At 37.3% G+C, this 18,105-nt stretch overlaps 1 protein-coding gene across 7 annotated transcripts in view; it reads left to right on the top strand.

Moving 5' to 3' along the window:
• Window positions 1-18,105, top strand: part of GFM2 (GTP dependent ribosome recycling factor mitochondrial 2) — a 60,109-nt gene that overhangs the window by 1,035 nt on the left and 40,969 nt on the right. For 2 of the 7 annotated variants that reach the window (XM_045896501.3, XM_045896509.3), the window contains exons 2-5: window positions 5,706-5,792; window positions 7,298-7,382; window positions 9,760-9,817; window positions 10,238-10,335. The exons of 1 other annotated variant lie outside the window; for it this stretch is intronic. In XM_045896501.3, the coding sequence (XP_045752457.1) occupies window positions 5,730-5,792; window positions 7,298-7,382; window positions 9,760-9,817; window positions 10,238-10,335 (304 nt within the window). In that variant the 5' untranslated portion in view covers window positions 5,706-5,729. 4 more of the 7 variants (XM_045896519.3, XM_045896528.3, XM_054512424.2 and 1 more) reach the window with 4 other exon arrangements.

Here is an 18,105-nt window from a genome sequence, read left to right as displayed (position 1 = left end):
AGCACCTGAATCAGGAAATTACATTAACCTGCACCCCAGAAGCCTTCCTTAGGCCTCTTTCCAGGCACTGCCACTCTCGAGTGTAAATATTATCCTGACTTGTAACAGGATGGATTAGTTTTGCCCGTTTTATACTTTACATTGGAATCATACAGTGTGAACTCTTTTGTGTTGGTTTCTTTTGGATAACATTGTGAGATTTATCCTTATTGTTTCCTGTTGTAGTTCTTCCAGCTTATGGAAATTTTTAGTAGGTTTAAGTTGTGAACTCATCAGTATGTTTTTTCATTTATGATTCTCAAAGCCACTCATGCCCTTTTTGCCTTCTGAACCAGGAATAGAAAAAAAAAAAGTTCTTAAAGGTTAAGTAGTGGTCACATTTTGATTTGTGTAAAATAGAGGAGGCAAAGTGGTTGGCTAAGTTGTTTATCATTTGTTCTTACTTTCAGCTGTGATAGCAGGCTAAAAATGGCCTAAGCAGTTCAATGTCAGCAAAACTTTCTTAGAAAAATTTACTTCCTATATACCTGGCAGTAGCCAAGTTGGATATCATCACTTCTTTGTTATTTAACTACCAAAAGGATATAGTAGATACTCACTTTTGGCATTTTGGCAGTGAGAAGCATGAAAATGCATTTCTCTAATTGGATGAAACTTTAGATAGTATTTATTGCTATCGGTGAGATTATAAGTGAGAAGTCAGGAGGATGTGAGAGCTGCTTTATAAATTGACCGTGTATGGTTAAAAAGTCAAGCTTATTTACATTAAAGAAGAGGAACAGGTGTAGTAAGAGCTTTGTAAAACAAAGTATGATTGAAATGTTTGCTAGAGAAATATGCAGGAGACAGGCTAGAATTTTTAAAGCTAACATTTTTCTTGAGGTTGGGGATCATGTGCTATTCACTTTTATATTTCTAATAACCAACTTCTTGTGTTGCTCCAATAAATGTTAAATGAACAAGGGAATTGGAAAGTGCTTTATCAGTATAGTTGACCTAAATGTAAAAGTATCTTTAACTACTTAGGCTGTTTTTTAGCAAGTAAAAGTTAATTTGGTAAACTTTTTTCTTGAATGAAGTTAAAGGCTAGAACTGATTTTTTAAATTTAGATAAAATTTACATAACTTCAGGGCGCCTGGGTGGCTCAGTCGTTGATCCAGCCCCTTATCGGGCTCCCTGGTCAGCGGGAAGCCTGCTTCTTCCTCTCCCACTCCCCCTGCTTGTGTTCCCTCTCTCGCTGTCTCTGTCTCTCTGTTGAAAAATAAATAAAATCTTAAAAAAAAAAAATTTACATAACTTCAGATGGTTTTAGAACTTGTGCCAGAAATAAATTTTGTAGGAAAAACAAGTGTTTAGATTGATAGCATGAGATGATCTATTGAACATAGAAAAAAATCAAAGATGATTTTAGGGATTGACATTAATAATAAACATATTGGCCTAATTCATACGTGATATTTTTCTAAAAAACACTGGCTATGACACAAATGTGAAATGAAGTTTCTAATTTGGGAGAAATTACTAAGTACAGTAACAAATACCGTCTGCAAACACAGAACAACTTGATGCTTTAGGATTTCCTTTCGTATATTACTTGATTCTCAGTAACATCACCTTCAATTTTGCTTGCATAGTGGTATATTTTATGATTTTTTTTTTTTAAGATTTTATTTATTTGACAGAGAATGAGAGAACAGTCAGGGGGAGTGACAGGCTGAGCAGAGAGCCCAACGTGGGGGCTTGATCCTAGGACCCTGGGATTGTGAAGGCAGACGCCTAGATGACTGAGCCACCCAGGTGCCCCGTGATTGTTCTTTAGTGGTCCATGATTTCTCTCTCTCTTTTTTTTTAAGATTTTATTTATTTGAGAGACAGAGAGTGAGCAAGAGCACGAGCAGGAGGAGGGGCAGAGGAAGAGGGAGAAGCAGACTCCCCGCTGAGCAGGGAGCCCAATGAAGGGCTTGATCCCAGGACCCCTGAGATCATGACCTGAGCCAAAGGCAGATGCTTAACCGACTGAGCCACCCAGGTGGCCCCATGATTTCTCTTTTTGTGTATTAGGCCTTACAGGCATGATACTCTACTGATTTAAAAAAATTAATAATCCATGGATTCTTTTTGTTTATTGGAAGTGTAACTTTTTGTCAATAATGTAGAATGGGTATTTACCCATTTTTCTTCCTCATTAATGCTCTTGTACCATTAGGTATTAGAACATTTAGTGAACACTTTATTCTCCAAGGCCTTAAGGAGGTTTGGGCCTTAGAGAATAACTCACTTGATAGCACCTGTAGTAGGTAACCATTTTTGTTGAAAATCATTGATCCATGGGAAAGAAGAAAATCCTTCATCACTGGAGGATCCTAATCGACTTAATAGGTAAAAAAAATGAAGCATTGTGCTGGGCAGTGCTGGTAGAAGATCCCTCCTTTTTGGAGAACTCACAGTAATGGAGAGAGTTTGTATTTGTTTGAATATTTGAATACCGTATTTGTCATGAGTAAATACAAGTTCCAAGTGTTATGGAAACATACGGAAGACAGTATTAAAATTTTCTAGGAAATTAGGAAAAGCTTTCAAATTGGGGCATGAGGATCGAATGGAAATTGACCAAGAATGGAGTCTTGAGGATTCTAGGATTGCTTTCAGGCAGTGGCAACATTACACACACAAGTGTGAAGGTGCCAGAGTATGATGTTTCTGGGGAATTTTGGCTAGAGCTCCCTGGTATAGAGTAGGGAATAGGAGACTACAAGGCCGTGAAGGTAGTTGGGGACAGATTCTGTTGTATTAAGAACCTTTAAATGTTTTTGAGTAGATAAGTGATGAGAGGAAGTTCTTTGTTTGAAGGATATGTGTAAATAGTGGATTAAAGCAGTATCTCCCACTTGAGTGATTTGAGTACTACTTTTTAAGACTGGTCATATCTCAATGTCACCTGTGTTGTTATTTACTTAATTTTCCTCAAATTCACATTTTAAGTAAAAAAGTTTAACTTCTTAAGCATTAGTATATACAAGATGGATTCTGTTGGCTAATTTTTCTAATATTTAGTAAACCATTTTTTTTTTCTATCTATAATCTAAAATAATCATGGGCATTCACTTGGGGAAATACGGTGTTGGAATAAGTTTTCAAAATTTAGTCTATAGCAACCGTTCACACTCTTAAAAATGATTTAGAACTCCAAAGAGTTTTGTTTATGTAGGTTGTAATTCACATTCAACTATTAGAAATTAAAATATTTTAATAATTCACTTAAACTTAGTAAATCCACTAAATCTTAATGTATGTAATAGAGTTTTATGAGAAATGCCTTTTATTTTACAAAATAAAAATAATTTAGTTTGAGGAATATTCTACCTTTCCTTACAGTTTTGCAAGTCTCTAATGCTGGGCATAAGTGAAAACGCTGGCATCTCCTATCACTTTCTGTATTTGTTACTGTGTATGTAGGATTTTTATTTTTGGTTGAACCATCTGAAGAAAATCCAGCCTCATACACATAGGTCATATAGGTGGTTGGGAAAGGTATTGAGTATTTTATTTTTTTTATTTATTTTTATTTTTATTTTTATTATTTTTTAAAGATTTTATTTATTTATTTGAGAGAGAATGAGAGAGAGCACATGAGAGAGGGGAGGGTCAGAGGGAGCAGACTCCCTGCCGAGCAGGAAGCCCGATGCGGGACTCAATCCAGGGACTCCAGGATCATGACCTGAGCCGAAGGCAGTCGCTTAACCAACTGAGCCACCCAGGCGCCCGGTATTGAGTATTTTAATAGTCTTTACAGAAAATTGTGGATGACTGGGCGCCTGGGTGGCTCAGTCGGTTGAGCGGCTGCCTTCGGCTCGGGTCATGATCCCAGCGTCCAGGGATCGAGTTCCCACATTGGGCTTCTTGCTCAGCAGAGAGCCTGCTTCTCCCTCTCCCTCTGCCTGCCGCTCTACTTGTGCGCTCTCTCTCTTTGTCAGATAAATAAATAAAATCTTAAAAAAAAAAAAAAAAATTGTGGATGACCTTAGATGCTCTACTAGGCTTTAAGTGGTAGTTTCTTAATTGCAATGTGGAATCAAACCCTATTAGTTTTTTTATATTTTGTTATGTTAAAATTGTCTATTTTATTATTTTTTTAAATTTATTTTAAAGACTTTTTTTTTTTAAGATTTTATTTATTTATTTGAGAGAGAGAATGAGACAGAGAGCATGAGAGAGGGGAGGGTCAGAGGGAGAAGCAGACTCCCTGCCGAGCAGGGAGTCCGATGCGGGACTTGATCCCCGGACTCCAGGGTCATGACCTGAGCCGAAGGCAGCCGCTTAACTGACTGAGACACCTAGGCGCCCCTATTTTAAAGATTTTTATTTATTTATTTGACAGAGAGAGAGATAGCGAGAGCAGGAACACAAGCAGGGGGAGTGGGAGAGGGAGAAGCAGGCTTCCTGCCGAGCCGGGAGCCCGATGTGGGGCTCGATCCCAGGACCCTGGGATCATGACCTGAGCCGAAGGCAGACGCCTAACGACTGAGCCACCCAGGCGCCCTCGTTTGTCTATTTTAGAGTGGATCTAACACGCATGATATTGCAAACACCCTGAACTTTGGCAGTGGAAGTGAAGAAGAGGGAATGGATTCAAGATAAATTTAGGAAGTAAAATCACAAGGATTTGGTTACTTCCTAAATGAGGGTTAGTGAGGCGTGCCTGGTTGGCTCAGTCGGTAAATCAGTCTGCTCTTGATTTCGGCTCAGGTCATGATCTCAGGGTTGTGAGATCGAGCCCTCAGGCTCCTCACTGAGCGTGGAGCCTGCATAAGATTTTGCCTCCGCACCCTCTCCCCGTCCCCGTGCTCTCTCTCTAAAAAAATTAAGAAATAAATGAGGGTTAGTGAAGGTGGCTGTTTTAAAACACAGAAAGGAACAGATTTAGGAGGAAAAATAATGAGTTTTTAAAAAAGATTTTGTTTATTTTTTAAGTAATCTCCACACCCAATGTGGAGCTCAGACTCACAACCCTGAGATCAAGAGTTGCACACTCCATCTACTGAGCCAGCCAGGTGCCCCAAAGTAATGAGTTTTGACATGACTTCTTATATAACAAGGCACAGTGTCTACCTGCTCTCTGCTCCCTACCCAGTCTCAGATGCTTCCGTGAATGTCTCATAGCTTTGATAGTGTACTTGAAACATAGTTCATATTCAGTAAATGTTTTTAAACCAAAGATACTTAGTTTTTATAATCACAGAAGAGGACCTGCTTTTGTGTATTTTTCTACCATAAATAGGTAGATATATATATATATACCCACAGATAAACCAATAAGTTACACTACCGATGAGAAATTACCAAGTTAACATGTAGATGCTTACCTTTCTGTACTAAATTCTGTATAATTACATAAATACATTGTAATTGCTGTGATATGTTTTTGTAATCTGTTTTTTTCCATAGTATGTTCATATCTTGAAGAATTAAAGCATGTTGAAAAAATAAAGAACATTTTAGCTTTAAGAACCATATTTCTTATATTTTGTCAGAATTTTCATTTTCTGAATGATCCATTGAGTTTTTAATAGCTAAAAATACTGTACCTGCTTTTAAAATGTAATACATTTTTACCATACGTATTACATATGCCTTACTTTACATATGTCTTACTGATATATACTACATAAACTTAGTTTTAAAATTTTGTATATTTCTTTTTCAGAGAATAACAGTTTAGAGGGTCAACATGTTTTCGAACTTGAGGAAGTTTGGAGTAAATCATAATAAAATACGCATCCTGCACATTAATGTAAGCTTTTCTTGTAAAATTAAATGTACTTCAGCAACTTCAGTTACTTTACTTCCCAAAAGGCCTAGTATACTCTTAAACTAGTATATCTTTATCTTCATCAGTTTTTCTTAATAGGGAGTGTGGAAGAAACTGTAATTAAGCAGCAGGCCTTATCACTAGTCTGAAATTCATTTTGCTACTTTAAAATTCCCTGTGCAGTGTTTTAAAGACTGTCCATTTGTATATTCCATTTTGAGGTCATTAGCACCCCAAGGAGTTACACAGGTTTTCTTTGGTGTTTTCATTGCTGATGCTTTTAGACTGCACACCTGTGACAGGTAGCTACTGTCTTGCCCTGGTCATTATGCCCTGGTAGTTTAAATAGTTTTGAGTCTCTACTCTTGAAATATTTTCTTAGGATAATAGTGTTTTATTTCCAAAAACTTGGTAACTAATGCACAGGGAATATAGAAGACACAGGCATGCATCCCAAGATATCATAAAAGGCAGATTGTGGCAGCCCAGAATTATTACATACACTAAGTGTAACGATTCTAAATGTATTGGCAGTCATTAAATGTGTATCTAGTAGTCTGGGGATAAATCGGGATGGGGAATATTCAACCTCTGTGTGGAAACACTGGGAGAAGATACCTCAGGAATTTTTAAGAATGCCAGTCCTAGTTCTCCCAACTTCCTACCCCTCAGATGTTTTTAAAGTTTTCCAGGTGATTCTAATGCATAGCCAGCGTAGCCACTTTTATAAATTCTGAGTTCAGTGACCTCTACCATCTCTTAGCACCTGTAGAGGAGAATCAAGGAGTAGCCAGGGTAGGAGACCTCACTTAACTTTTCTGGCTCTCCGGAAACTTCAGGTCCTGATTTTCAAACTGTAGCTATCAGAATCACCTGGAGGTTGGGGCACCTGAGTGGCACAGTTGGTTGAGCATCGGTCTCTTGGCTTCTGCTCAGGTCGTGATCTCAAGAGTTGTGAGATTGAGCCCTACATCAGGCTCTGCACTCAGGGCAATCTGCTCAGGACTCTCTCCCCCTCCACGCAGCTCTCTCTCTCAAATACATAAATCTTAAAAAAAAAAAAAAAAAATCACCTAGAGGGCTTGTTGAACCACAGCTTGTTCAGTACTTGAAACTAATATAACACTATGTTAATTATACTTCAGTTTAAAAAAAAACCCACAGATTGTCTGCCTCTCCCCAGAGTTTCTGATTCTCTTGTCTGAAGTAGGTCCAGAGAATTTGTGTTCCCTCTGTTGGTAATGCAGCAGATCTTAGAGAACGGTCTTCTAAGAACAGCTCAGAATAGCATGTCAGTATTAGTTTTATTTTTGTTTTTTCCTATAGTATAATTTTGGGTTGTCACTTTTTAAAGGAACTGGAGTTAATAAATGGGAACTATTTTGAGGAGATTGAAAGTATTTTCTCTGACAAAGCATAGTTCAAAGTATTCTAATAAGTCATGCTAAAATAAATAAAATTAATATGTTTCTTTTTCTCCTCACTAGAATATGTGTTGCTCTAAAATAAAATCAAGTTTAAAAAGATTAAAGCCATATGTGCCTCTTGGAAGAAACTACAGCTCTCTACCAGGTACAAATTTTTATTCTTCTCATTGTACTTAAACTGCTTGTTTGCTTTCTCTCATTGGCAGACATTCCTTTATTAAGGGTCTCCATTTTGACCCTTTCCTTGAGATGATTAGGGGTTGGAAGTATTCTGATAGATGCCAGGAGGCAGTACTAGTAGGCCTGTATTCCTCATCTGCTGGCTGTCCAAATGAGCTAAACAAAGAGAACGGTTGCTGGCTTGAGTAGCTGGCTCAGAAGTTTAGACGGTTGTCTACTTGTAGAGTTGCTCTTGCTGTAAAATACTGTTTTTCTAGTCCGTTTCTAGTTTTTATACAAAAGTATTTCCTGTCAATAGAGGTTTGCCCAAATAATTCATTTTGAAGGCTCTTAAGAGTAGTTGGTTAAATATTTATCTGGGATAGTTTGCGTTAGGTAAAATGGCTATTAAAAGCTTGATGCTTAGGGCACCTGGCTGGCCCAGTCAGTTAAGCATCTGCCTTCAGCTCAGGTCATGATCCTGGGGTCCTGGGATCGAGCCCTGCTTCAGGCTCCCTGCTCAGTGGGGAGTCTACTTCTCCCTCTCCCTCTGCCCACTGCTCCCCCTGCTTGTGCTCTCTCTGTCAAATAAATAAAATCTTAAAAAAAAAAAGCTTGGTGCTTGAAGAACTGAGGAATTCTGAATGTTCTTCCTTTGTTTGAAGTAAGCAAGCATATGGGAGACTCTTTGAAACTGGTTTCATTATGTGGCCATTCTCACTACCATCTTTGTCATGTGAGAATCGTGGAGTAAAAATACTGATAGGTTGTGTGACTTGTAATGGCATGTGAATTTAATGCCCTGCATTATTGATTTATATCTATATTTCTATATTTTGTCATGCAAATTTATCTGTAGCCATATAGATCATCTGTAAGTCTTAAAACTGCCATCAGGTTTTCAAAATACAGTAGAACTGTTCTTAATTTATTAGAGAAATTTTGCAAAACTGATTTAAATAGTAGGAAGGTATAGATTAAAATTATAAATGTAACTGCATTTTTGCTTTAATATTATTAATAAAATACATCGTAAGCACAGAGTAAATTATTATGGGCTTTTTGTATTCCAGAAATACTACTTGGCCTTTTAGAAGTATTAGATTATTATTATTATTATTTTTAAAGATTTTATTTATTTATTTGAGAGAGAGAGAATGAGAGACAGAGAGCATGAGAGGGAAGAGGGCAGAGGGAGAAGCAGACCCCCTGCTGAGCAGGGAGCCTGATGTGGGACTCGATCCTGGGACTCCAGGATCATGACCTGAGCCGAAAGCAGTCGCTTAACCAACTGAGCCACCAAGGCGCCCTAGAAATATTAGATTATTATAGCTCCTGTTCAGTGATACCTCCTAGGCCATCTTTAAAGGTACTTTGTGTTTGGGATTACTGAGGGAAGACAGATTTCATATTGTACGAAAATTTGTTATTTTCTGATATGAGGATCACTGTTCACTCTTTAAGCTTTGACAATGCAGGTTTACAGGACTGTGCATTTTATTTTTCTTTGATTTAAATGCTGTGGCCGTGAAATTATTGTTATGAACATTCTAATTCTACAATTCTGTTTATTATGTCTTACAAAATTATAGAAAGTGGCAAAGACGGGGGTAAATTTATATTTTTCTAAGGATATGATCTAGAAATTGATGTTTCAGAACTTTATCTTAGGGGTGCCTGGGTGGCTCAGTTGCTTGAGCGTCTGCCTTCAGCTCAGGTCATGATCCCGGGTCCTGAGATCGAGTTCTACATTGGGCTCTCTGCTCAGTGGGAAGCCTGCTTCTCCCTCTGTCTCTGCCTGCTGCTCTGCCTATTTGTGCTCTCTCTGTCAAATAAATAAATAAAATCTTTAAAAAACAAAAACAGAGGGGCACTTGGGTGGCTCAGTCATTAAGCGTCTGCCTTTGGCTCAGGTCATGAGATCGAGCCCCGCATCGGGCTCCCTGGTCAGCGGGAAGCCTGCTTCTTCCTCTCCCACTCCCCCTGCTTGTGTTCCCTCTCTCCCTGTGTCTCTCTGTCAAATAAATAAATAAAATCTGTAAAAAAAAAAAACCCCAAAAAAACCCCCACAGTGTTCCCACTCCCTGTGTCTCTCTCTGTCAAATAAATAAATAAAATCTGTAAAAAAAACCCCCCAAAAACCAGAAGAAAAAAACCAACCAGAAAACTTGATCTTACATCATCTATTGCCTTTTCTTTACAGATTGCAGGAAAGTAATTTTTAGGTAAATGAGCTTATATTTAGCTCGAATTTTTACTTTAATTGGAATTATGGTATTTGTTTAAAATTACTTTAACTTTTTTGATTTGCAAATTAAAGGAAGATTTCTTAAACTTTTAAATTGTAACCCTCTTTCCATTAGGTTTAGTTGGAAATGATATCAAATCTCTTCATTCCATCATCAGTCCTCCCATAGCTAAGTAAGTACTATCACTGATGCACTCTTTTCCATATGCTGCTGTAAAAAGTTAAGAGTTTCTGTCATGGACTCAATTTAGCATTGTTAATTTAGCTTTCTGCCCTAGCTCATTTTAAATAGATGTTGGTATGTATCTTAAAAGCTATTTTTTTCCTGAATTCAGTACTAAATGTTTTTAATGTAGCAACAGTACATAGAAATAAGTAAAAGATTCATAAGATTGTAGTTCGCCCTTTTGTTAGCTATTTTGTCAGAATAATGTGGTAGGGAAATGTTTTCTGTTTTTCTAGTTTTTATAACATAAAAATTACTGAAATACTAACCAGATTTGAAATTTGCAAAGTGTACATATTTTGGTTTTACATTTTTATTAATGTCCATCTTGTAATACATGCTTTTTTTTTTTCTACTTTTTAAACAGAATCCGTAATATTGGAATTATGGCTCATATTGATGCAGGCAAAACTACTACCACAGAAAGAATATTGTACTATTCTGGATACACAAGATCACTAGGAGGTTAGAATGGATTCCTCCTTTTCCCAACCCCCATTAGCAAAAAGTATCATTGGAAAATATTTTGATTAAGAAGTCAACCTAGAGATCTTGAGTATGGCATGGAAGCACTGATGTCTAAACCACAACACAAAGATAAGGTAGTTGCAATACCCACTAAAGAGTCTTCTTAGGTTCAACTAAACATTCAGATTCACAGAACTATCTTGGGCAGCAGTTCACCCTGGTCTACTCAGAAGGCAATTAGGACAGGAACCATAGCTTCCCAGCATACCAGCAATAGGTGTTTGTTTCTGCACTTCTTAAAACAGTCCGCATAGCTTCTGGGAGCTATCTTTGGCTACCCAAAAGTGATAGTTTACTTTAACAAGATTCACAGGAGCCACCCTGGCTTACAATCCTCATGTCCCTTAGGAATGAATACCTACCTCTTGTTATAACTCCGTGGGCTATCTTCCTGGTTTACCATAAAGGATATGCCATACCCCACTCAGGGAAGCCTAAAACTCTGTATCTCCTTCAGGTATTTACAGTTCACATAAAGCTCTTCCCAGTTCAGATATAGCTTACCAATCACAAATTATTTTTTCTATATAGTATGTTGCCTAGCAACATAGTTGACATACTGTGTTCTCTGGCTTCTAGAAGAAAAGAACCAGAAAGTTAACCAAAGGTCAGATTCTCATGCAGAAGAAAGGATTTTGTTCCAACCCGCAGTAGTAGTAGTATTTACCTAAGTATTGATTTTTTAATTATAATATGTCAAAAACTGTGGTTCTTGACCAGTTGTGCACATTTGAATCCCCATGTAGTTTTTTTTGTTTGTATTATTTGGTTTTTAAATGACAGTGCCCTAGCACTACTCTGGAAATTAAGATTCAGCAAGTATGTAGTGTGGCCTGGGTGTCTGTATTTTTGTATCATGTATTTTGAGAGTCTATATTTATCTCATACACATTTATGATTGTTGTGTTTCTCTGATGAATCCGCTTTTTTTTTTTTTTAATCATTATGAAGTGCCTTTATCTCTGGTAAAATTGTTTTGAAATTTGAGATTTCAAGGTCATGAGGTCCCTATTTTTTTTTTTTTTAAAGATTTTATTGATTTATTTGACAGAGAGAGACACAGCGAGAGAGGGAACATAAGCAGGGGGAGTGGGAGAGGGAAAAGCTGGCTTCCCGCCAATCCCTAGGACCCTGGGATCATGACCTGAGCCGAAGGCAGACGCTTAATGACTGAGCCACCCAGGCGCCCCATGAGGTCCCTATTACCAGAAGTGGAAATGAGTATCTTTTCAAAAGCTCCACAGAAATTTTGAAATGCATTATATTGACAACCATTTCTCTAGACCCTTGAAATTGGTTGAGACTTAACAGTTTTTATAGAGGAAAAGAACACCCAGGATTAGAATATTCATGATGATAGTTTCCAAAATGGATGAACACGTTTTTCATAGAATTACTGCTATGTAAATGGAGCTATAACAGCAAAACATGGAACATTATTATGCTTCCTCTTTTGTGACACAAATATGATCTTAATTCTTCCCTCACATCCCTAGTTTGTATCCCTGAAGCAAGGGTCTAGATGAGGTAGCACAAGCAACGTTCAAGTTACCTTTTTTTAATTGTGCTAAAAAACACATAACATTACATTTACCATATTAACCGTTTCTAAGTGCACATTTAAGTAGTGTTATGTATATTTATGCTGTTGGCAACCAATCTTTAGAACTTTTTTATACTGCTTAACCCAAACTAAACCCATTAATAATAACTCCACATTGTTTCCCTCTGCCCTCAAGGTTTGTCTCTACAACAGCTCTGTCTCTGTGACAACTCTATGCATTATACTGTGCTCACCACCTGACATCATACAACGCAATTACAGTGCCATCAGTTGTATTCTGTATGCTGTACCTTTTATCACTGTCACTTATTCATTCCATAACTAGAAGTCTCCCTCTCCCCTTTACTCATATGTCCATCCCCCCCATCTTCCTTTCCTCTGGCAACCATTAGTTCTCATTGTATTTATGGGTTTGCTTCTGCTTTTTGTTTTACATTTCACTTAGCTGGCTACCCTCTACTTCCATCTGTGTTGTTCAGGTGGCAAGATCTCATTATTCTTTGTGGCTGAGTAGTATTCATTTGTGTGTGTGTGTATGCATTACATCTTCTTTATCCATTCATTTATAGATGGACTCTCAGATTGCTTCATATCTTGGCTATTGTTAATGCTACAGTGAATTTGTGGGTGCAGATATCTTTTTGTTTTTGTTTTTCTTTTCTTTAGTTTTTTCATCATGATAAATGTACTCTGTATACTAATTCCCTATTTCCCCAACCCTCCACCCACCTCCCTTCTCTTAACCATCAGTTATATACTTTATACTTAAGAGTCTGGGGTTTTTTTTGCCCCCCCCTTTTTTTTAAGTAGACTCCATGCCCAGCATGGAGCCCAATATGGGGCTTGAACTCATGACCCTGAGATCAAGACCTAAGCTTAGATCAAGAGTCGGATGCTTAACTGACTGAGCCACCCAGGTCCCCTACACTTGAGCTTTATCCGTGTTGTTGGAAATGTCAAGATTATTTTTTTTTATGGCTGAATAATATTCCAGTGTGTATGTGTGTACACCACATCTTTATCCATTCATCTATCATGGACACTTGGGCTGCTTCCATATCTTGGCTGTTGTAAATAATGCTGCAATAAACATAGGGGTGCATGTATCCCTTTCAGTTAGTGTTTTTGTATTTTGGGGGTAAATACCCAGTAGTGTGATTACTGGGTTGTTAAGGTAGTTCTGTTTTTAACTTTTTAAGGAACCTCCCTTCTGTTTTCCACAGTGGCTGCACCAGTTTGCATTTCCACCAACATTGTAAGAGTGTTCCTTTTTTTCCCACATCTTTGCCAACACTTGTTTCTTACGTTTGTGAGTTCAACCCTTCTGACAGATGTGAGGCGATAGCTCATTGTGGTTGGGATTTGCATTTCCCTGATGAAGAGTGATTTTGAGCATCTTTTTATGTGTCTGTTGGCCATCTGTAAGTCGTCTTTGGAGAAATGACTGTTACGTCTTCTGCCCATCTTTTAATTGGATTATTTGTTTTTTGGGTGTTGAGTTGTATCAGTTCTTATATATACTTTGGATACTAACCCTTTATCGGATATATCATTTGCAAGTATCTTCTCCCATTCAGTAGGTTGTCTTTTAGTTTTGTTGTTTCCATTGCTGTACAGAGACTTTTTATTTCAGTGTAGTCCCAATAGTTTATTATTGCTTTTATTTCCCTTTCCTCAGGAGACATATCTGGAAGGATACTGCTAAAACTGGTGTTAGAGAAATTACCTCCTGTATTCTCTTCTAGGATTTTTATGGTTTCAAGTCTCACATGTGGGTCTTTATTCCGTTTGAGATTATTTTTGTGTATGGTGATAGAAAGTGGTTCAGTTTCCTTCTTTGCATGTGGTTGTCTAGTTTTCCCAACACCATTCATTGAAGAGACTTTCCCCCATTGGATATTCATTTCTCCTTTGTCGAATACTAATTGACCATATTGTGGGTTTATTTCTGGGTTTTGTGTTCTGTTCCATTGATCCGTGTGTCTATTTTTATGCCAAGTACCATACTTTCTTTTTTTTTTTACTGCAGCTTTGTAATATAACTTGAAATCGGGGGGGGGGGGGGGGCTCAGTCGGTTAAGCATCTTCCTTTGGCTCAAGTCTTGATCCTGGAGTGCTGGAATCAAGCCCCGCAGCAGGTTCCCTGCTCAGTGGGAAGTCGGCTTCTCCCTCTCCCCCTCCCACTGCCCCTCCCCCCTGCTTGTGCGCGCTCTCTCTCTCTCTCTCTCTCTCTCTCTCTCTCACTCTCTCTGTCAAATAAATACAATCATTAAAAAAGAAAAAAATCTGGAATTGTGTGATACCTTCAGTTTTGTTTTTCTTTTTCAAGATTGCTTTGGCTATTTAGGGTCTTTGTGGTTCTGTACAAATTTTAGGATTATTCTAGTTCTGTGAAAAATGCTGTTGATATTTTGATAGGAATTGCATTAAATATATAAATTGCTTTAGGCAGTTTGGACATTTTAACAGTATTTGTTCTTAAGCATGGAATGTCTTTCCATTTCTTTGTGTCGTCTTGAATTTCATTAGTGTTTTATTGTTTTTAGAGTACAGGTCTTTCACGTCTTCGGTTAAGTTTATGCCAAGGTATTTTATTGGTTTTGGTGCAGTTGTAAATGGGATTGTTTTCTTAATTTCTGTTGCTTTACTATTAGCGTATAGGAATGCAGCAAATTTCTGAACATTGATTTTGTATGCTATGACTTTACTCAATTCATTTATCAGTTTAGTAGTTTTGTGGTGGAGTCTTTAGGGTTTTCTATATATAGTATCATCTCATCTGCAAATAATGAGAGTTTTACTTCTTCCTTACCAATTTGGATGCCTTTTGTTTCTTTATGTTGTCTGATGGCTGTGGCTAGGACTTCTAGTACTATGTTGAATAAAAGGGGTGATAGTAGACACCTTGTCTCGTTCCTGACCTTAGGGGAAAAGCTCTCAGTTTTTCCCCCAAAATGGTGGCTGTGGGTTTTTCATATAAGGCCTTTATTATGTGAGGTATGTTCCCTCTAGACCTACTTTGTTGAGGGTTTTTATCATGAATGGATGTTGTACTTTGTCAGATGCTTTTTCTGCATCTGTTGAAATGATCATATAGTTTTTACTGTTTATCTTATTGATGTGATGTATCATTTTGATTGTTTTGTGGACATTGAATCACCCTTGCATCCCAGGAATAAATCCGACTTGATCATGGTGTATGATTTTTTTTAATATATTGTTGGATTCGGTTTGCTGGTATTTTATTGAGGAATTTGCATCTATATTCATGAGAGATCATGGCCTGTAGTTCTCTTTTTTGGTAGTGTCTTTACTGGTTTTGGTATCAAGTGGTACTGGCTTCATAGAATAAATTGGAAGTTTTTCTTCCTCTTGTATTTTTTGGAACAGTTTGAGAAGAGTCAGTATTAACTTTTTCAATGTTTGGTGGCGTTTACCTGTGAAGCTGTCTAGTCCTAGACTTTTGTTTTTTGATGATTGATTCAGTGTCATTGTGGGTAATTGGTCTGTTCAAATTTTCTATTTCTTCCTGCTTTGGTTTTGGGAGGTTATATGTTTCTAGGAATCCATCCATTTCTTCTAAGTTGTCCAGTTTGTTGGCATATAGGTTTTCATAATATTCTGTAATGTTTTATTTTTGTAGTATTGGTTGCTATTTCTCCTCTTTCATTAGTGACTTTATTTGGGTCCTCTTTTTTATTAGTCTTCCTAGGGGTTTATCAATTTTGTTGAACTTTTCAGAGAACCAGCTCCTGGTTTCATTGCCCTGTCCTATTGCTTTTTTAGTTTACATATCATTTATTTTTGCTCTAATCTGTATTATTTCCTTCCTTTTGCTGGGTTTGGGGTTTATTTGTTCTTCTTTTTCTAGCTCCTTTAGATGTCAGATTAGGTTGTTTATTTGAGATTTTTCTTGCTTCTTAAGGTATTGCTAAAACTTTCCGCTTAGAACCACTTTTTTTTTTTTAAAGATTTTATTTATTTATTTGACAGAGACAGAGATAGCGAGAGCAGGAACACAAGCCCCGGGAGTGGGAGAGGGAGAGCAGGCTTCCCGCCGAGGAGGGAACCCGATGTGGGACTCGATCCCAGGACCCTGGGATCATGACCTGAGCCGAAGGCAGAAGCTTAACGACTGAGCCACCCAGGCGCCCTTAGAACCACTTTTGATGCATCCCAAAGTTTTTGGGTTGTTGTGTTTTCATGTTCATTTGTTTCCATGTAATTTTTGATTTCTTTGATTTCTTGGTTGACCCATTCATTGTTTAGTAGCATGTTATTTATCCTTCATGTATCTGTGGTCTTTTCAGATTTTTTCTTGTAGTTGATTTCTAGTTCATAGTGTGGTCAGGAAAGATTCATTGTATGACTTCGATTTTTATAATTTGTTGAGACCTCTTTTTGTGGCCTTCTCTGGACAATGTTCTGTGTGCATTTGAAAAGCATGTATTCTATTTTAGGCTGGAATGTTTCTGAATGTATCTGTTAAATCCATCTGGTCCAGTGTGTCATTCAAAGCCATTGTTTCCTTGTTTATTTTCTGTTTAGATGATCTGTCTACTGATGCAAGTAGGGTGTTACAATCCCCTATTATTACTGTATTATTATCAAATTAATTCCTTTAATTTTGTTATTAAGTGTTTTATGTATTTGGGTGCTCCCATTTGGGGTGCATAAATATTTACAGTTGTTATATTCTCTTGCTAGAGTGTACTCTTTATTATTATATAGTGTTCTTCTTTGTTTTTTGTTATAGACTTTGTTTTAAAGTCTGTTTTGTCTGATAAGTATTGCTACTCCAGCTATCTTTTGACATGCATTTGCATGATAAATATTTCTCCATCCTGTCACTTTCAATCTGCAGGTGTCTTTTGGTCTGAAATGAGTCTCTTGTAGGCAGCATATAGACGGGTCTTGTTTTTTATTCACTGTCACCCTGTTTTTTTATTGGAGTGCTTAGTCCATTTACATTCAAAGTAATTATTGGTAGGTAAGTGTTTATTGCCATTTTGTTACTTGTTTTGTGGTTGTTTTTGTAGCTTTTTTTTCTGATCCTTCTTTTCTTTCATGGTTTGTTGGCTTTCTTTAGTGATATACTTGGGTTCCTTCCTCTTTATTCTTTGCATATCTAATACTGTTTTTTTTTTTTTTTTTTTGGTTACCATTAGGTTTGTATATAACATCTTCTGCATATAGTAGTCTATATTAAGTTGATGATTGCTTAAGTTTAAGCCCATTCTTTACTCCTCTCCCCTCTCCCTGCCACGTCTTTGATATAAGGTGTCATACTTTACATCCTTTTATTTTATGAATCTTTTCACTGATTTTTACAGAAATACTTATTTTTAATGATTTTGTATTTTTTACCTTTTATACTTATGGTCTTTGCTTTTCACTCAGAGTCCTCTTATTTATTTCTTGGAGGGCTGTTTTAGTGGTCTTGAACTCTCTTAGTTTTTGTTAGGCTGAGAAACTCTTTATCTCTACTTCTTCCAAATGATAGCCTTGCTGGGCTGGTTTAGTGGTCTTGAACTCCCTTAGTTTTTGTTAGGCTGAGAAACTCTTTATCTCTACTTCTTCCAAATGATAGCCCAGGACCCTGGGACTTCTTCCAAATGATAGCCTTGCTCAGTAAGATCATCTAAACAGATCATCTAAACAGAAAATAAACAAGGAAACAATGGCTTTGAATGACACACTGGACCAGATGGATTTAACAGATACATTCAGAAACATTCCATCCTAAAATAGAATACATGCTTTTCAAATGCACACAGAACATTGTCCAGAGAAGGCCACAAAAAGAGGTCTCAACAAATTATAAAAATCGAAGTCATACAATGAATCTTTCCTGACCACACTATGAACTAGAAATCAACTACAACTACAATCAACTACAACTACAAAAAAAATTCTTTTTTTTGTTTAAACATTTTTTTTTTTAAGATTTTATTTATTTGACAGAGGGAGACAGCGGGAGAGGGAACGCAAGCAGCGGGAGTGGGAGAGGGAGAAGCAGGCTTTACACCAAGCAGGGATCCTGATGCGGGGCTCAATCCCAGGACCCTGGGATCATGACCTGAGCCGAAGACAGACGTTTAACCACTGAGCCACCCAGGCGCCCCTGGATAGAGTATTCTTGG

The sequence above is a fragment of the Mirounga angustirostris genome, unplaced genomic scaffold (assembly GCF_029215605.1).
Source record: "Mirounga angustirostris isolate CCGP_5_RB_7025 unplaced genomic scaffold, mMirAng1.0.hap1 SCAF_7, whole genome shotgun sequence".
In the NCBI taxonomy this organism is placed as follows: Eukaryota; Metazoa; Chordata; class Mammalia; order Carnivora; family Phocidae; genus Mirounga; species Mirounga angustirostris.
Note: the sequence above shows the minus strand (reverse complement) of the source record. Positions and strands in the feature narration are given on the sequence as shown.